Below are 20878 nucleotides of genomic sequence, written 5' to 3' on the forward strand. Positions count from 1 at the left end.
ATCCATCTACCTCCATTCTCTAGGTGACAATGACACACACCTATAATCAGCTTGCTTTTTAAGTGTATCAGGCTGTTTTTTCATGTTTTAGTGTGTGATTGTGTAATGAGTGGCTCAGTTTACCTTGCTCCGAGCTACCATGTACGCCAGTAAAAGTTGATTCTGGCTAGTGATTAATGTGTGGAATTCTTGGAGGTCAAAACAGATTAACTTGGCTCTACGTAAGGGTAACACTTTTATTTGTGAAGCTTTGCATGTTATTTTCAGAATTTGTGAAGTCTGTTTTAAATTATAGGAAAGGAGACCACATGTAATATTTCCAATGAGAACACACGGAACATGTTATAGAAATTGATTTAGAAGTAATACAGTTCATAAACTCATGCCTAGCACTGTTTTGTTGACTGCTTTCACTTCTTTCAAACTATGTAAGCAAGTTCTGTACTGTAACACTTGCTTACTCAAGCTCCATCTGCAGGAAATGCATTAGTCTCAATCTATAGTAGTTCTTAACAGTTTCTAGGACCAGAATTTTGAAAATGAAGCTGCGTATGTAGCATGTACTCACAAGTTATTTTATGGCAGAATATTTTCCACAAGTGTAATAAAATGGTTAAAGGCAAGTCAGACAACTTTGATCTACAACTCTTTTTGTCTACGGGTCTGACTTTAAGTATGCATTGGGTGTATATGTTGGATACATTTTACTCTCTTGCAGAGGAGAAAACTCATTTTTACTCACTTGATATTGCATTTACTCTCTAAATTTCAAAAATCATGCGCAACATACTCGCACCTCAAAATCCTATCTGGAGCACTGCCTCCAGGGAGATCACAATTATTTATAGCATTGTGCAAGCCCTGTAAGGCGGTGGCGTCAGCGACATTAGCCAGATGGCTGAAGGCGCTAGCTGGCATTTATGTGGTCAATTACGGTGCACACTACGTGAGGGTTGCGATGGCCACCAAGGCCTTTAACGTAGGTGCTAGACTAGAAGATATCATGAGATCAGCAGATTGGTTGAATGAGCCGACCTTTAAGACCTTCCATTTTAAACCAGTGGAGAGTATGGGATTGTTGGTGGTAAGCTTTGAACAAGCATAATTCAAGCCTCCGATCTTGACTTGGAATTCAGAAAGTCAAAATTCATTAAAGACAGAGGCAAAGGATTATCCCACCCTTAAAATCAGATTTGATTTGTTGATGCATTAAGTCATTAAAAAATGAGTTACATTTATTCTATTTTGAATACTGTGACTTACGATTGCACAGCCCTTTGGTTCCATCTCACCGAGTATACATTTTGTCATACTAGGTACCGTGGTGGAATCCAAGCCGTCTGGGAGTTCAGAAGTGGATTTGATCATACATCGGAATTGTGGATTACCATGAGAAAGCAGTTGTGGATTCAGCAAAGAAAAGAGGAAGTAATGGAGGTTGCTGCAGTGTTTACGAGCAGAGAAAGTTAATGATTGCTTTATATTATCACGTGGGTTTATCAAAGACAAATGATACTGTACTACCAAAGACTTTAAGAGGGATTTGTAGTTTGATTATTTAACGATTATTATTGGTTTACCTTTGTAATGCTGTTGTAGTACTAAAATGAGAGAGAGAGAGCATAATCCTTTGCCTCCTGGGTTTAATAGAATTATAACTTTCTGGAACTAGTGTGGTGAAAATCTGAATTGCCCCAGTAAATCCCACCTCCCTTCCACTGCTGTAGTTGCCAACGACCATCCCTTTCATATTCCCTACACGTTTAAATCGATGTCCTCCTCTCTACAGGTCCTTAATCTATGTACTAGATTAAACCATCTGCCAACTATCCAATTAATGTTATTTTTTCTTGTAACCGGTCTCGAGGACTGCCGAACTTCTGGCTGTGTTACCCAGACCCACTATATGTGTCGAACAAACGTTTAAGTCAAATCGGTTTTAAAATGTAAATAAATATAACAATCTCTTTTAACAATAAAACGGTTTGTTGCAAGTCGTTTTTAACGATAATGCTATAAACTTACAGCGTCATGCGGGAGCTCCATTTCACCTCCACCCCCGCCAGCTTCCCCCAAAAAAAAAGTTGATTGAACTGGAGAAAGAGGGCGCGTACGTCAGGGCTGGGATCCAGCAACTCCCAGGACGGATCCACCACAGAAAGCGACTTCTCGGGGGCAGCGGTGACTGGGGTTCTGTAAGTCGAAAGAGGGGCCATCACTCCCCCCCGTGCCACCTCCTCTTCCTCAGCCTGCAGACAAAGAGCCAGCAGCAGATCCTGGTCCATATCCCGTGGACCCCGGGCAGCGTTAATCCGAGACCCCATGTCCAAAACAGTAATAGCTGCTAAAACATCTCGCCAAGAATTAGGACAAATACAAATGTACAGGTAGTACGCACGCGTGCGCATGCGTAGAAGCAAACGGATTGTGACGTTTCTGCATTTTACACAGCAGGCAATACTAAACTACAAAATAGTGGCGGCAACAATAGGCTTAGGGGATCGTCATGCTGTGTATCAATGCTAAAGGAATGTAGGCGGTGCATGTTACATTATTTTCCAAACCCAGTAAAGATACAACTTGCATGCACGTATGTTTGGTCAGTGTGGCATCTAGCCACGCAGTCTAGCGTTCAGCGAAAGGGGCGGGACGGGAAGAACGGCATTGACGAGGCGAAAGTCAGTTATAGATTGGAGACATGTGGAGTACTTGTCCGAAGACGGCGCTCCCTTGCCCGCGTCTTCTTATGAAGCACCGTGTGGGCGTAGAGCGTCGGGCCGGGATAGACCCTTCACTAGCTGGCGTAGATGTTCCTTATCCAGTGACAACATAGCAAATTAAAACTGCCCCCCTTTTTGCATAAAATACGTAGACGAAATCTTGAAGTAATTACGCATGGATATCTCCTGTACGTGTCGAGTTGTAAATGGAAGTTACTTAAATGTTCCCTTTTTCCATTTAACAAATGTATTTTTTTTTAAAACAGACTAAGCTATTTCAAATTACAAAACAAGACGTTGGCTTTGCTGACAGCCGCCCTTTCAACCGCCACCCGTATGGATATTCTAAGATGGCGGCATACTTTGCCAAACGCACAGCTTGCTGCTCTTACGCTGCTGCTAAGTTTACAGGCCGCCTGTCTGACAGGAGGAAAGGAGGCGGGGTTGCTTTGATTTCCGTCAACAGGAAGCAGAAATAGCTCGCAACCAAACAACTGCTAGCTGTCATCTTTCCAAACCAGTTGCCAATCGGTCTATCAATGGCGGACGTCAGGTTGCGACGGCAGCTAGAGTCCGGCGGCTTCGAGCCGCGAGCTTATGTCCAACGCCTCTCGCAGCAGTCTGACGGCGACCGGGACCTGCAGGAGCATCGGCAGCGCGTGCAAACCCTTGCCGATGAGACTGCGCAGAGCCTGAAGCGCAATGTCTACCAGAACTACAGGCAATTTATCCGAACGGCGCGCGAGATCTCTTACCTGGAAAGTGAGATGTACCAGCTTAGCCACATCCTGACGGAGCAGAAGGGCATCTTGGAGGCGCTGCCTGCCGCTCTGCGTCCCGACCTAGACGAACTGCCGCCTGGGGTCGCCGCCTTCCCGCTCCGAGAGTCCGAAGAAACACCTGGCCCTCAGCCGCAGCGTGCTCTGACCACCTTGCTGGAGCGGGTGGAGGGAGCCGAGCACCTGTTGCGCGACAGCCCAGGGCGGCAGTTGCTTTACAATGGCGATCTACAGGAGTACGAAGCCGACCAAGCGGCACACCTTCAGAAGGTGCATGTGTTTTTACTCAGTGATTGTCTGCTGGTAGCTGTATCAGGTCGACGTGGTGGCTACCGCCTGGACGCCCGCTATCGCCTCGATGACCTGGCAGTGGTCAATGTCAAGGACCACCCACCAGCCAAGGACATGTTCAAAATACTCACCTGCCCAGAGAGCCGCATCTTCCAGGCAGAGAATGCCAAGGTCAAAAAGGAATGGCTGGAGGTGCTTGATGAGGCCAAGAAGAACCGGGCCCGCAGTGAGAAACGCAGAAAGGAGGAGGAGGTTGCAGCAATGGCCCCACCACCACCCCGGTCACCAGAGAACACTGGAAAAGAGGGTCCCCGAAACCCGTTTGATGATAATGATGATGCTCAAGAAGAAGAGGCAGTAGACCTTGAGTTGGACTGGATCCTAGAGCTACCTGAGGACTTGGACGTTTGTATTGCACAGAGGGATTTTGAGGGTGCTGTGGACCTTCTTGACAAGCTGAATGCCTACCTGGGAGACGCACCTCTGACACAGAGGGTGAAGGAGCTTAGGGCGAAAGTAGAAGATCGGGTGCGTCGGCTGACTGAAGTGCTTGTATTTGAGCTGTCTCCAGATCGTTCACTCCGCGGCGGACCCAAGGCTACACGACGGGCAGTATCCCAGCTCATCCGTCTCGGCCAGTCTACAAAGGCCTGTGAGCTGTTTCTTAAGAACCGAGCAACTGCCATGCACACTGCCATCCGCCAGCTGCGCATTGAGGGTGCCACTCTTCTCTATATTCACAAGCTCTGCAATGTCTTCTTCACCGGGCTCCTGGAGACGGCCAAGGAGTTTGAGATGGACTTTGCTGGCAACAGTGGCTGCTACTCTGCATTTATTGTTTGGTCACGATCCGCTATGAGGATGTTCGTTGATGCATTCAGCAAGCAAGTATTCGATAGTAAAGAGAGTCTTTCAACCGCTGCTGAGTGCGTGAAGGTAGCCAAAGAGCATTGCAAACAGTTGAGCGAGATTGGCCTGGACTTAACTTTCATTCTTCATGTGCTCTTGGTGAAGGACATTAAATATGCTTTGCAAAGTTACAAGGATATTATTATTGAGGCTACCAAGCATCGTAATTCTGAGGAGATGTGGAGAAGAATGAATCTAATGACTCCTGAGGCTCTTGGAAAGCTGAGGGAGGAGATGCGAAGTTGTGGTGTAGGTAATTTTGAGCAGTACGTTGCTGAGGACTGTTGGGTGAATCTCAGCTATACTGTAGTGGCCTTCACAAAACAAACAATGGCCTTCTTGGAAGAGGCCCTGAAATTATATTTTCCAGAGCTACACATGATTCTTCTCGAAAGCTTGGTGGAAATAATTCTAGTTGCTGTCCAGCATGTTGATTACAGCTTGCGATGTGAACAGGAGTCTGAGAAGAAGAACTTCATCAGACAAAATGCATCCTTCTTGTATGAAACTGTACTTGTAGTGGTTGAAAAAAGATTTGAGGATGGTGTTGGCAAGCCTGCCAAACAATTGCATGAACTCCGTAATGCTTCTAGGATGATTAGGGTAAATCCAGAAAGTACCATGTCTGTTGTTTGAGAGGAATCTGGTATATAAACATTGTACTTTGAGAAGCCTAATTAATAGCTTAGAAAAAATATAGAGACATGGAGCAACAGGTGGAACCCACACAGAAATGTTTTCCAGTCCATTCCCATGAAATAGCACTATCGGAATTAAGACAAAAGATGGGTACAAAGTTTTTAAACTGTGCTGATTTGCACTTTTAGACCTCTGGATTTTGTTCAGGAAGCAGGATGTATGTGGAAAGAAATTGGCATAGCCTGTGTCAGCTATCGGGTTTTACACATTTCGTGTATAAACTGACACTTCTGTGAGGCATCAAGTTGCTGTGTGTATAGAAGTTTGCACCTCCACAACTGCCATTTCCACCTTTCACAGAGATGCCAGCATCAGTAAAAAGAAAAAAAAGGCAAATGCCAACAACTATGGTCCAGGTGCTTCGGGCACAAGATTGCAAACCTTTCTGGTTGGACTTCCCACATTTACTGTTTATGGGGCAAGAAGAGCACAACTCATTGGAAAGTCTCACATGTTTCCTTTGCTCTTGAGATGTGAAATGTGAAACATTATTGCTGTTCATTTATGGGTGCATGGTCGTTTAAGATTACTCCCAACAGTAATTGAATATTCAGTTTAAATAGGAATGGTTTCCAATGTTGCTTCTTACTATTATAACCATAGTGTTGTATTGCGAGAAACATCCAAACTTTGACAGTTCTCCCTTTTTGAGTTGATATCTCAATTGTCGGGTGTAGTAATCCTTTTAAGGCATCAGCATTTTTGGAAACTTGGAATAACCTCATGCCATTGTTGGGAGTACTACAAACTTAGCATTGTAAATCCTTTAAGGGCATGCATATTTGTGTTGAAGTATTTTAAAAGAATAGTTTGTACTTTTAATACAAAGTTCCGAATCACTTCACCCTTACTTTAGTGCGTTCTCACAATGCACAACACAGGTTCTTTCTTTAAGTGTCATATGTGAACTTTTGTAAAACTCCTGTGCAGATTTGGCCTTTTCAGTCATGTTTTTCCAATTTTGTCCCACTGGATAAAACTTTGCCTACAGCACATTTGGCTCATTTTCAACAATTTGCATGGTGGAGAGGGGCGGTTCGTAGTTATGATTCTGCCTCGCCCTTTCTCTCCGCAATGCAAATACTTCAGCATTTGTGCCAGGCTGCATTTTCATGCTGGCACAAATGCAGTGGATTCATTTGTAATCCATTTTCAACACTGCCTGCCATGCACACGTTGCAAGCAGTGTTCCCATTTTGCACAGCAGAGTGCAAAAGATTGAGAGTACGCAACCTTTTGTTTTTTACACTGCACATAAGTACTCCGCCGTGCAAACTTTGACAATTATGGCACCTGTGTACGTGAAGGTGCAAGTGTAACAGGCTCCCCGGGGGTAATACTGGGTTACTCGAAATTGAGCCATACTCAATTTTAACATAGCAGTGGTCCCGTTTCTAGTACCAAAAACCTTGCTACTTTAAAACGACAGCAGAGTAGCTGTATTTTTTTTATTTTTTATTATTATTTTTTTGGTTCATCCCTTAAAAAAAGTGTCGTTTTTATGGTGCGCCTCTTATGCCCTATACTTTAAAAACAGAAGTCACACACTTTGTTACAAAGTAATCCCAAACATAATGGTTTCGAGATGGTAAAGCTTGTCCACTTTACAATATCTGTGAATAATTTGGTATTGTGAAGAGTAATGCTGTTTTAATGCTGTATGCTTGTGTAAACTCTTTGTGCTTTCATGTATGATCAGATTATGTTAATTTCTGTTGTACAGTAAGCACCAGCTGCGTCCTGAACTGTAAATGACACTGCTACAATTCCTTATTTCATATTCTTTTCTTATTGATGGCATTTTGTTACAAGAAAGCTCCATCTTGCATTGTAAATCACTAAAATATTGCTTATGCGGGTTGTTCAATTACAAATTAAACATTATATACCTACCACAGGCTCAGGCCACGCCTCAGTGTTTTAGAATTTTAGAATATAAATAAAGAATAATTAGCAAACCTCTAGGAAACGGGGCTAAATGTTGAAGTGTGCATCTCATGTGGAACCTAGATTTGTAGAGCACTGTGTACTTTCTCCTGGTTCCTCAGCGGTAGCTCCTGCCTACTCGGTGATGCCTGACACCCAGGAGCTGCTTTTAGCTCATGCTCATTTCGAACCTTGGAGTACTGTCAGGGGTATTTTGTAGTATTTCTGGTGAGCTTGTTGGGGTATTTTTGGTGAGCCCTAAATATACAGGACTGCCTGATGCTATAATTATTATTATACCAGAGTCATAAACGGTAAGCTAAAACCGGACCTGGTGCGCCTTAAGTCACAATTTCATCATCATGTGGTGTTTTATTGACAATATCACTTTGGCAGTAATCAAGAATACACTTACCAGGACACCTGAATGCTGTTATTTATGTAATCCACCCCTGAGATGGACCCAATTCACAGTGATCAGTTTTTGTTTTGTATTTGACCAGATGTGATAAAATGCAACTACCACCTCCTGCTTCACATTGGTCTGAATACTAACACAAGGAACCAGAAATGCGTAATGAGTAGACTATGGCTAAATTGTTTCTTCTATGCTTTGTAAGAGATTAGAATTTTATAAAATGTACAGACTTATGTTATGTTACTTTGCATTTATATAGCGCCTTATATACCATTGGTATGGTCTGAAGGTGCTGGTAGGTTGAACGCCCTTGGGAACCGAAGTTCAAGTCAGTAGAGAGATTAGAGAGAGTCAAAGGTGCGTGTGAGCACCAGATATGTGTGCAGCTGGTGTGGCATTCGTGTAATAGCTGCTTCTTAGCAGTAGGTGTGGTGGTTGAGAGATTAAGAGTATGTGCTCGTTCTGGTAGGATTTATCCAGACCGATTGTGACTGCGTTAGGCCTGAGCAGAACGCCTGGCTGGGAGGTGTGTAACCATCAGTGTTTAGTTATAGTGATGTGGAGTATGTGGCAGATGTTGGTATGGGAACAGCTATACCGAATGGTGTCATAGTATCTCTTTGTTCTAGTTGGGTGGTGGTGTAAAGAAGAGAGTAAGCATGGTGATGTGATATGATGGGTTACATGCTCTTTCAAACGTTCTATGCACTCGCACCATTCCATGTAATTCACGCCGTTCCTTGCGCTCCAATCTGTTCTATGCATTCAGACCGCTCCATGCACTCCAGTCTGCTCCACGCACTCCATCTGTTCCACATACTCCAATCTGTTCCACGCACTTGAATCTGTTCTATGTACTCCGTTCCGTGTGTTTCTAAGTTGTTTTATGCACTCCATCCACGTATTTCACTCGTACCATCCACATAGTTCCCGTACCTTTCACATATTACACCAGTACCTTCACATACTTCGTGTTCCATCCACATATTTCACCCGTTCCATCCACATATTTCACCCGTCCATCCACATGTCACCCATTTCATCCACATACGCCACCCGTTCCTACCGCATAAGTCACCCGTTTCAACCACATGTCACACGTTTTATTCCCATACATCACTTGTTATATCCATATACGTCACCCATTTCATCAACATTCTTCGCCCATTCCGTCCGCCCTACGCGCTCATCTGCTCTACATGCTCTATGCACTCATTCGCTCTAAGCACTCGTCCGATTTACGCACTCGTCCGCTCTACGCACTCACCCGCTTTTGCGCCTCGCTCCGCTCTCACACATGCCTCTGCACTTACACACTCATTCGCTTTCACGCATTCCTCTGCTCCATACACTCGTCCGTTCTACCCACTAGTCTGTTTCTACGCATTCGTCCACTCTACATGCTCATCCGTTCTTACACATTCTTCCGGTCTACATACTCTTCTGCTCTGCGCAACCTTTTGTTCTGCGCGCCCATCATGCTCTGCGCACCCATCACGCGCTGCGCACTCATCCGCTCCCCGCACTCATCTGCTATATGTACTCATCTGCTCTACAAAGTCATTCGCTCATAGGCAGTCATCCGATGTATGGATTCCTGCGTTCTACGCACTCGTCCGCAGGTACGCACTCATCCGCTCTACACACTCGTCCGCTCTGCACCTTCATCTGCTCTATGTACTCCCACGTTCTACATACTCCTCCGCTCTATACATTCGTCCGCTCTATACACTCATCCGTTCTGCACATTCATCTGCTTTATGCATTCCTGCGTTCTACACATTCCTCCGCACTTATGCACTCATCCGCCCTACACACTCGTTTGACCTACACACTTGTTTACTCTACACACTCATCCGCTCTATACACTTCCGCTTAGCACTGCACATTCATCTGCTCTATGTACTCCTGCGTTGTACATACTCTTACGCAGTCATCCGCTCTACAAACTCGTCCGTTCTAGACTCTCATCCGCTCTACGCCCCATCCGCTCAGCAAACTCATCCATTCTATGTACTCATCCGATCTACGCACACGTCTGCTCAGCACATTCATCCGCTCAGCGCATTCATCCGTTTCATCCATTCTAACGATTTCATCCGCTCCGTTCACTTCGTTCATTCATCATGCATTATCGATTCGTTACATCCATTTCATTACTTTAAACCTCATTCCTGTTTTCGTACGATTTATTCCTTTTTTTTTTTTCTTCACTTCACTGCTTTGAGTTACTTTACTCGTTCTAATCTGTTTGTCCTTTTAGTTTATATTAGCGGTTATTAGTTGTCGATTTCTTGCATGGATCTTGATGATGTATTTTTATTTTTCTTATTGTTGTCAAGATCTAGTAGTTTCTTGGGTTGGTGTCATTGAGATGTTGTTATTCAGTTTGGGTTAGTTTGCGTACAGGTTGGTTTTAGGGGAAGAGCCAAGTTTTCAGTAGTTTGCGGAAAGACATTAGATCTTCAGTTAGGCGGATGTGGGGTGGGAGTGCGTTCCACAGCGTGGGGGCTAAGGCTGAAAATGATGATCCGGCTAACCTGACTGAGTTTGTTTTAGGTATGACTAGGAGGCCGGCTGAGCTTGATCTTAAGAGTACGTGAAGGGTGATAGGGTTTTAGCTTATCTTGAAGATATTGAGGTCCGGTTTTATGCAATGCTCTATGAGAAATGCATAAGGTTTGAAAGTCACCCTTCAGGCTACTGGAAGCCAGTGCAGAGTTTTAAGGGCTGGGGAGATGTGGTCTCTCGGGCCGAGCGCTAGTAGCAGTTTGGCTGCAGCGTTTTGTGCTCTTTGAAGTTTATTCATTTGGTAAGCGTAGGCTCCGAGGTAGAGGGGGTTAGCGTAGTCCAGTCTTGATGTAACAATTGATTGGACCGCGGAGAGTCTTTTGGGAAAGGAGAGATACAGAAAGATGCGCCTAAAGAGTTTTAAGGTGGTAGTGGCAGGACTTTGAGACGTTGTTGACTTGGCGCGAGAGTGTTAGGTCAGAGTCAAGGGTGCATCCAAGGTTTTTTACTGATTTAGACGGAGTCGGTGAGTTGCCCATGGCAGATGGCCAGGGTATGGGTGCGGAAGAAGTTCGGAGTTGCCACATACCATGATTTCCGTTTTGGAGGGGTATAACAAGAGGTGGCTTTGGGTCATCCAGAGCTCTATATCGAGAAGGCAGGAGTATCTTTGCATGACATTCCTTACGATTCAAAATGAAAATAAACGAAAGCCACACATTTCATCAGCAAAGTTCCCCCACGGTAAACAGCCTTTTCCCACAATAGGCCTCAAACACTTTCTTGCGATAGATGGCAATGGTTCTGCTAAAACTGACCTTAAAATGTGTTACAAATCTTGGCAGCCTATATCCTTGTTACATCTGAATCTCCTTACATGAGGTCAAAAACACATGGGAAAAATAACTCTCTTCAATTCAGAACGTGAATGTGCTTTTCTGAGCAGCCACAGTTTGTAACATGCATTTATCAAAAACCCTTCAAATATAAGTTACTTTGAACAGCATGTGAAAATGAACTGTGTACGATTGACAGTTTTAAAAAAAATTATAACAATCACCTCGCACCTCAATTTGACTAGAACTCGCCAAAAAAACACACCTGGTTTTGTCCACCGCCCCCCCACACCCACTGGGCAGCGAACCCAGGACGCCCTCCAAACGGACTGTAGAATATATCTGGTTTTCTTACCACTCGTCCTAGAAAGGTATCAGCCAAAGGGGGTGGTGAATTTGGCACTGCATTAACAGCTGACTGACTTTCCCTGTCAGCCAGCCTGCCTGCGAGCGAATGCAGCACACTGTCCCAGAGCCAGTCAGAGAGCGCCCAAAAGACCAAGCCTTCTGACTAACAGCTCTTTTTAAACCCTCTTCACCTCCAATGAATGTATGCGTGCCTACATAAAATGTAAGAAAATACCACATTTTGAAAGTGATGTCATGTGTCCATCAGAACCACCTCCCTTTTGCAAAGCAACTCACTAGAACGTTCCATTAAAAAACACGTGATCAGCCTGGCTTTTAGAAAGACAGCAAACAGATGAAAAGTCTTACATTACTACGCTCTGTTTTCCTGTTCTGAAAATGAACAATGGGGCTTCTTTGAACAACGTGGCTCTCCACTTTCCACATCGTCAACTTGTCATGTATGCACTGCAAAACAAATTCATTCTTGTTTATTTTCTTGCACTTCCAATTAACCTTGCACAGCCCGTGGTTGCCATCACATTCAGCTAATCAAATTACACCAAAAGTCATGGACTGAGATGCTCTGAATATTAGTAAGGGAATAGGGTAGAGTTTAGAGGTATTAGTAGAATAATGCATGTTCGTTTAATTTTCCATTGCACTCAGTCCATAACTGTGGTGTGGCATGATAACATCAGCTGTTAATGCAGTGCACAATTCCCCTGCCCCTCCTTTTTAGCTGGCATGTGCTCTGTGCATTCACAATACTTACCTAAACTATATTTGACCCAGAGCCTCATGCCCGAGTCTCACACTCTTGTTCACAAATGGGATCAGGTTTAATCTTTGTTGACATTCGGAGCCTTAGTTAAAATTCAGAGTCTCTTCTCCTACACTCCCCCCAATCTGTGTTTGCTGGGACTCGAGCGAAGAGTCACTGCAGAAACAAACTAATGCCGGCTACAGTACTATGTGTGATCTTGGAAAAAAAAAAAAATCTCATACTTTGATTTCATTATGTTACACGCCATATTATGCATGAATTGCCATAACATCATGCAATTAGTATCCAGAAGTTCTTCACATATCGTATCTCTGAATGTATATTATTTTGCGATTTAGATTTTTTCTTTTGATCACTTTTCTCATTTTTATCTCTTTTCTTTCATTGTAGTGATCTTTGATTTTTTTTGTAGATTGAAAAAAATCTGATATTCTTTTAAAAATATTTTTCTAAAAATATATTTTAAATAAATCATTATACTGTAGGTACCATAATTCCTCATGCTATCCAAAATGAAGAAAAGAGGGATGAAAATATGAACTTGTCCATTCTATGCTTGGATGTCGGCATCAGTCCAACCCTAGAAATGGAAATATTTAAGTCAATGTCTCAGTTGAAAATAAGTTGCTTTCAATGTTTTTCAAGGCATACAATAAGTGGTATTGCATCGCAATTCACGATGGAAAATTATTTAATTGTTTTTCATTGTATTGAATGTGAGTCGCTATAGCTGCCACCAATGTTCCCTCGGGGCTGTGTGCGCCAAAGAGTAGTTGTGAGTGGGCTGTTTTTCAGTCATGTGCGCAACTGAGGGATGCGCCGCCAGACTGGTGGTGGTCGGTGATTCGGCAGCGCTGGCGCGGCACTCACCAGTGAGCAAGTGCTTGCTTAGTGATCCAATTCCACAGTGTGCAAGCGAAGAATGCAAATTTGCGGCACAACAAGCTGTACTTCAAGGGACATTTGGGTGCCCTATTCATCCTAAGATTTTAGCTGATCTCAAAATTGTGTCCCTTTTACATAGCAATATCTTTCGTTTTATGATGGTTTGGTACAAGAACAGAGGGGTTCTTCTAGTGGAACCCAGATTCTGCCTCACAAATTAATTAGTAGCACAGCAGTAGCGCCTCCTGCATTCTCAGTTCACTAAATGTATGTCATTTAAAGGAAATGCTTTCTATTGGTTTAATGAAATAAGCAATACATGAACATGATTATGACTTAATAGAAGGGGGGGGGAGTATGGATGGACACTGCCCAGTGAAATAAAAAGCACTGAATTGTGTAATGTCAGATTGTCCTGGACCGGAAGTTAACCCCACCGATAGTCTGCCAAGAAAAGTGTGACTAGACTACTACTAGTACAGCATCATAAGAGGACTCTTAGGGTTGTGCAACCAAATCAGAGGTCCAGCAAGTGGCCACTCTCTAAGATGGAAGGGTTTAGTGTATTCTGTTTACTATTTTATTCAACATGAACAATAAATGTAAAGATGAAGGAAAGGGGACCCTGGGGCTGGTATAGTAGGTAGCAGCCAGGTAATACATTACAAAATAAATTGTTTTACAATTAAGAAAATAAATGAAACTTATGTAAATGATACAGAAAACACACATTTCTCATCAGATAGGAAAACAGGACAGAGAGCAATTTGCACCACCAGTTTTGCCATATATTGTAAGCTGATGGTGAGATATTAATACAAGAAAAAATACAAATCTACACACATTTTCATATAAATCAAGGGGGATATGTGCATGTCATGCATACCAATTGCTGTTCGTTAAAGTTGGAGTGGCTGTCTCAGTAACATTTCGACAGCATAAACAGGTTCCCGATTGAAAGCTTCTTTATAACATGCTTTTGTTTTTAAAAGTCAAAGTTCTCTGATGAGCAAAGCATCAATAGGCTCTAAAAATGGGACTGATTTGCAGAGTATGTGCGGAAGCTAAAGTTACTGAACAATTTTCTACAGGAAATGGGCTGAGGGGTGGAAATTGGACTACATGAAACACCATTTAGTTGGAAGAGTTCATGGCTCTGCTGTACAGGCTCTCGGGCACAAGAATGCGGCAGAGAAACTGGGGGTTGGATTGCGTAGTATGCTGGCACAAACGTCAACTGAGAGAATAGCTTGACCATGGTTGAGCAACAACGGTCTAAGCCTGAAGAGGTGAAAGTTCTACTCCACAATGTTTTGCTAGCTGTAAACTTAAACACTTCCATGCTATCCTCCGTCCCGGGAGGATAGCTCAGCGGCAGCGTGTGCGTCTTGGACGACACGAAGCAACAACAGGTTCGATCCCCGGGGCGCACTTAGAAACCTCTGGGTGTTTAAGCGCGTTATAAATACGTAACTAAGACAAAAAAACACAACTACGCAACTAAGAAAAACAAACAATTCCTGTAACACCGCCTCGATGCCTGCGGGCTGTGTGAGCGCTTTATAAATGTAAAATAAATAAATAAATAAATAAAAATATCTGTGCAAGAAATCCACAATCACATAGCGCGCTACACCAAAATACCAGACAGCTGGAGAAGTAAATATTATGCGTTTAAATTCCTGGAGTCCATCAGCAGCGTAATCAGATCAGAAATCTTGGTGAAGTTTGCAACGCTCCATTTCACACTCTGTTGATGAAAGTACTGACATTTCAGTCAGTAAACTGTTAGTTATTTACTTTAAAATCAGATCTCTTGCACCAACCACACACATTCAATGTACAAAACTCTGTTCGGTGGAATTGTCAAGTTAACATCTTGCAATGCAGAAGCTGTCACTTCAGCAATTACTGAATTTTACTCTGCCAGTGGTCTGAGTCTTCAGAAAATGGTGATGTTCACATCAGATGATGAGAAGTCAGGCTAAACAAAGTGTCAGCAATGGCATTGATGAGAAGTTGACGTGTCAGTTGTTATCTTGCGACACTTCAGTGCTGCTACAACTCGCCAATGGCGATGGAATGACTGCCGTGGCACTACTGAAACTTGAGTCTTTTGAGCTGTCAGACTCCCCTTGATTCACATGCTTCTCTCGCCTGTCTTTTCCGCTCTTCCAGTGCTGATACACATCATCAAGATTTACTTAGTTATGGGATAGATACACCTTCGTTCACATGAGCATGTCAAGGTGACTTTCTTCCAGTTGTTTCCTTGAATTGGTCTTCATGCTGTTCATGAGACTGAACCCTCGCTCACACTTGAGGCTTGAAATGTGGTGCATATGTCCATGAGCTGTGCCACTACATTGTACTCCACGGCATGTTGAAGTGTGAAATTCACCATGTCTTGAAGACATTTTAAAGAACCACACTTTTTTTCTCTGTGCTAGCACATACTCTTAAAAGCATTATATTGCATAAGGAGGGAAACTACTGCAAGCATGCTAGGGTCTGATTCTAAACAGTCCACCTCCTTACAATCTAAAATGGCATTGTATTTTTCAGCAAGATGCTTAACAATTTCTATTCCAAAGTCAAAGCTGCATTGTTGAGTGGCTAGTGAATCAAAATCAAAACTGGCCCAGTCCTTCAGTCTGTTTTCTGGAAACCTTTTCTCCATATGCCCCCACACCAAGCCAATAAAACTCAGAATAGATGCAGTACTGAAGTCCTTCTTGTTGTCGGAGTATGTTGAGATCAGATCTCTAACTGTGCTGCTCCAGAACACTTCCTGACCAAGGTACTGTTCCCTAATCTGGTTGATCTTGCCACGTGCAAACTGCATGGCTTCAATTGGGGTAACACTGCTTTGTTGGAGTAACTTGGACAAGTCTGCTAGATCGCAAAGAATATCAAAACAGTATTTCGCTATAGGATCATTTTCCTCCGTCATTTCCTGATTAAAGTATTTTAGCAACACTTAATATTTGCGCATTAATGCATTCACTGCAAAATGTCTTGATAACCTCAATTCATTGATGGGTCGAAATGACAAAGCATCACATGGAATGTCTGATGCCATTTCTTCAAATTTAGATTTTCTCACTGGAGATCTGCAAAACACAGAATAAACAGTTCTTAGCAACGTTTCTACTTCCCTAATCATTGGCACCTTCTTCCAAGCATCGCTGATGCCCAATTCTTCACGGTGAGCAACACAGTGTTGCTCAATTAAACGTGGAATAGATTGTTTAAACCTTGTAGCAATACCATTGTTTTTGCCAAGCATAACGGCTGTACCATCTGATGTGAACATCACCATTTTCTGCAGATTCAGACCATTGGCAGAGTAAAATTCAGTAATTGCTGAAGTGACAGCTTCCGTGTCGCATGATGTTAACGTGACAATTCCACCGAACAGAGTTTTGTACATTGAACGTGGTGTTGGTGCAAGAGATCTGATTATAAAGTAAATAACTAACATTTTACTGACTGAAATGTCAGTTCTTTCATCAACAGAGTGTGAAATGCAGCATTGCAAACTTCTGCCAAGATTTCTGATCTGATTACGCTGCTGATGGACTCCAGGAATTCAAACGCATAATATTTACTTCTCCAGCTGTCTGGTATTTTGGTGCAGTGCGCTATGTGATTGTGGATTTCCTGCACAGATAGCTTGGAAGTGTTTAAGTTTACAGATAGCAAAACATTGTGCAGTAGAACTTTCACATCTTCAGGCTTAGACCGTTGTTGCTCAGTCATGGCCAATCTATTAACTCTCTCAGTTGACGTTTGTGCCAGCATACTACGCAATCCAAAAACCAGTTTCTCTGCTGCATTCTTGTGCCTGAGAGCCTGTACAACAGAGACATGAGCTCTTCCAACTAAATGGCGTTTCATGTAGTCCAATTTCCACCCATTGGCCCATTTCCTTCCTGTAGAAAATTGTTCAGTAACTTTAGCTTCCGCACATACCCTGCAAATCAGACCCACATCAGCATTGTACTAAAAATCTCTCCAAGTAGCACATGTACCTTATCTTGTGATTTCTGGGACTCTGTTTCAACTATTCCCTTTAACTAATCCTCTTTGAAAGCAGCGCAACATTTCTTCTTAGATGGTGCAGCAGCTGCAGCACTCCTTTGCCCTTCCTTTAATGAAGAAGACTTTGATCTTCTGAAGTTAAACAGTTTATCTATTATCTGGTTAAAAAATAAATAGCATTTATTTGCATGGAAACAAAGTGCTGTGCTCCTGCTGCTGTCTATGTGCAAGTGGAGAACTTTTATTCATCATCACACCAGGCCGAGGGCAGATGCCCTTTATCTTTTAGCTTGCATCTTGAAATGTTTACCCACCCCAGGCAGCCACACAACACAAGTAGCAAAATGCATATCTAATATGAGCTACAGAACACTTGATGACTAAATGAGTAGCTTACACCTCAGTTGGACTTGACTGACTTCCCCATAACAAGCTGGTATAGGGAAGTGCTGTGGTATAGAACTGCAATGTTGTCTAATGTTGGTTGTCCTACCACCTCCACCCATGGAATTTGTCAGCGCTGTGAGTGAGAGACTGTTAGTAGCCCCCCCACCCTCAACATGAATGTCACTGAAACCCACTGCATTCTCTCAATGCTTCCCGTGAAATCTGATTTCTTATCTATTATACATACTTTTGTGATCAGGAGAGCATTGTGCCTCCCTGTATGTAAAATAAATGAAATAAGGACTGCAACAGCCAATGATCCGATTCCTGGCTGATAATCCAGTCAAACAGAAGGATCTATAAAGAGCATGACATCATGTAGTTAACCTAAGCTACTCCCCCAAGTTCTCTGGGTGCACTACTCTGCTGGCTGCTGCACTCGTTTAACAGAAGAGTGCAACTGCTGTAGGTCTTGCTTCTCGGCAAGGTACCTAGTACATAGAGAAACCTTGGTGCACTGTTGCTAAATCTGCTGGATTGTGTCTTCTACTGTGCCTAAGGTGGTTGTGTTTTTGGGGACAAAGGGAAGCAAGGGAGCGGTCTAAAGCACTGCAGTGCTAATGGGTGGCATGCCTTTTTTATAAAAAAAATATCAGGTTTTCTGACAATCAGAAAAGAATAGCAATCCAATCAGGCCAAAGGCAGAATGCACATGCCAGCAAGTCTGTGATATTTCTTATTTATTTAGTGTGTTGTTCTTAATACAGGGAGCGGTTTATAAGCGCGGATTCGGGATTCAAACCTATGTTGCACCGCTTTGCCTTTCTCCAAGACAACGTTGCCCCTGGGGCCTGAGATATCCTCCCTCCCCATACATCTCAAGACAGCAGCAGCCAGGTCTCCTTTGGAGTGGACTAATGTATCTTATGGTGGGTGATTAATTGAGATGCCGACAATTTAGCAGGAGTCCAGTCCTGGGCTTTCCTTTTGCTAATCATTGCTGTAATGAGCACAGCCCAATCTGTTTAACTGAAGTTGACAGACTACATCTCCCAGAATGCATGATATGATTGGTTATTTATAACACGCTTAATACCCAGAGGTTTTTAAGCGCGGATTCGGGGATCGAACCTGTGGTGCTCTGCGTCTTGTTTCCAAGGCGAGCACGCTGCCCCTGAGCTATCCTCCCGAGACTTGTTAAACAAAAGCCTAGACTGGAACAGTGGTGTCAGACCCCTAGAGACCAACAACTGTTAAAGGCATGGTCTAGTAAAAAAATTTATTTAAAAAATAGATAGACAACATAAAAAAAAATACTAGCATTCTCTTTTTTAAAACTTCCTATGTAAAATTTTGAGCTATTCAAGCTCAAAATTTGCAAAAGCAAGCACATGGGCGCATCCATTTTGTGAAATGGATGCCCTCCTGTGCTGGCTTTTGCTTTTGCGGCACTAATGAAGGAAAAGCCAGCCATCTGTAGTAAACAAAAGCTACCGCTGGGTGGCTTTCCCTTCATTAGTGCTGTACGTGGAGGACGGGGACCGGAAAACTTAGAAATAAAACCTCAGCTTTAAAAACGTTGTATTTATGTTTGCGGTCGCTTTTGAAGCGACCGCAAACATAAATACAACGTTATTGTGTTGGAAAACGCTGCGGTTTTTCTTTCCGAGTTTCCCAGGCTCCTCGGAGGAGCCTGAGAAACTCGTAAAGAAAAACCACAGCGTTTTCCAACACAACTGCGTTGTGTTTCTGCCTGCTGTGGCTATCATTTTGGGTCTCCGGTGCTCCCAGAGCACCGGAGACCCAAAGTGATAGCCACAGCAGGCAGAAACACAACGTGGTTGTGTTTACATGCCGCATAGTGTTTCTGCCTACAGCTGATTTCCCATTTGGGGCTCTCAGGCTCCCAGTGGGGAGCCCGAGAGCCCCAAATGGGAAATGCTAAATGCTGCGTTGTTTCTGCCCGAATCTGCTTTCCCATTTGGGGCTCTCGGGCTCCCCCCCGTGGGGAGCCCGAGAGCCCCAAATGGGAAAGCAGATTCAGGCAGAAACACAACGCGGTTGTGTTGGAAAACGCTGCGGATTTTCTTTCCGAGTTTCTCAGGCTCCTCCGAGCCGGAGCAGCCTGAGAAACTTGGAAAGAAAAACCGCAGCGTTTTCCAACACAATAACGTTGTATTTATGTCAGCGGTCGCTTCAAAAGCGACCGCAAACATAAATACAACGTTTTTAAAGCTGCAGTTTTATTTCTAAGTTTTCCGGGCTCCTCCAGCCCGTAAAACGTAGAAAAAAAACACCAGCTAGTGCTTATTTTTTAAAAAAAATAAATAGCACTTACCGAGATTCAGCTGCAGCTTTCCTGCTCTGGTCTCCGGTCCCCGTCCTCCGCGTACAGCACTAATGAAGGGAAAGCCACCCAGCGGTAGCTTTTGTTTACTACAGCTGGCTGGCTTTTCCTTCATTAGTGCCGCAAAAGCAAAAGCCAGCACAGGAGGGCATCCATTTCACAAAATGGATGCGCCCGTGTGCTTGCTTTTGCGAATTTTTAGCTTGAATAGCTCAAAATCTTACATAGGAAGTTTTAAAAAAGAGAATGCTAGTATTTCGTTTTATGTTGCCTATCTATTTTTTAAATAATTTTTTTTACTAGACCATGCCTTTAAGGCTACTGTAATCTGAGTACTCAATACAAAAGCAAATTTATTATTGATGCTCTGGTCCTCTTCTCCCTGTGGATGACATCTCAGAAGTATAGTGGAAAGGACAGTGATCGGTCACTGCAGTGAATAACTTAAACTATATTCCCTGCAGCCACATATTCAAAGGACTGCAAACGCAAGGTCTGGGAGTGGCTGCTGCTGGCCAGCTAGTACAGCTTAACCCAGCAAATCTGAGCCTTGTATGTGGAGCCTCCCCCAGGTCTTTGAGATTCCAGGGAGTGAGAGGAATCATGACTGCAGCAGATATGTTGGCAGATAGGGTATGGTGGAAGGAAGCGTGGTGTGGCAGTTCTCTAAAACTTTGGTAGAATGCAGGCCGAGCAAGAAGGGGGTAGGCGATGCCTCACTCTATACGTTATATAGACGCACCATTCCTCAGTGGGGTGGTATGATGAAGTGACCTGCTGACGTAATTGGTGGTGTGCTGTGAAAACGGCCAGGGCATTAGAATAAGTCTGCAAAGTGGCATCGGTTAGGTTCGTTAGCCGAACGTCAACCAGAATAAACGGGGATTGTGTGAACCTGCAAGTTAACTCGTTAGAGTGGAATATGTCAAAGTGGAAGAGGTGTCAAAAAGAATGGCACACAAGAAAATGCAAACTAAACATGCTGCCACCT

The 20878-nt window shown here is 43.4% G+C and overlaps 2 protein-coding genes across 4 annotated transcripts in view; one reads left to right on the top strand and one right to left on the bottom strand.

Moving 5' to 3' along the window:
* SPRTN (SprT-like N-terminal domain) overlaps nt 1-2710 on the bottom strand; it is a 349183-nt gene extending 346473 nt beyond the window's left edge. The window contains exon 1 of one of the 3 annotated variants that reach the window (XM_069606943.1): nt 2026-2654. In XM_069606943.1, the coding sequence (XP_069463044.1) occupies nt 2026-2408 (383 nt within the window). In that variant the 5' untranslated portion in view covers nt 2409-2654. Of the gene's footprint in view, nt 1-2025 lie in introns of all 3 variants that reach the window. The other 2 variants (XM_069606942.1, XM_069606940.1) reach the window with 2 other exon arrangements.
* A 343-nt stretch (nt 2711-3053) lies between these two features.
* Nucleotides 3054-7291, top strand: EXOC8 (exocyst complex component 8). The gene has a single exon (XM_069606939.1). The coding sequence runs from the start codon at nt 3260-3262 to the stop codon at nt 5333-5335; it is 2076 nt and encodes a 691-aa protein (XP_069463040.1). The 5' UTR covers nt 3054-3259; the 3' UTR covers nt 5336-7291.
* The last annotated feature ends 13587 nt before the right edge of the window (nt 7292-20878 follow it).

Source organism: Ambystoma mexicanum, chromosome 4p, assembly GCF_040938575.1.
Source record: "Ambystoma mexicanum isolate Mex_15411 chromosome 4p, UKY_AmexF1_1, whole genome shotgun sequence".
Classification (NCBI taxonomy): domain Eukaryota; kingdom Metazoa; phylum Chordata; class Amphibia; order Caudata; family Ambystomatidae; genus Ambystoma; species Ambystoma mexicanum.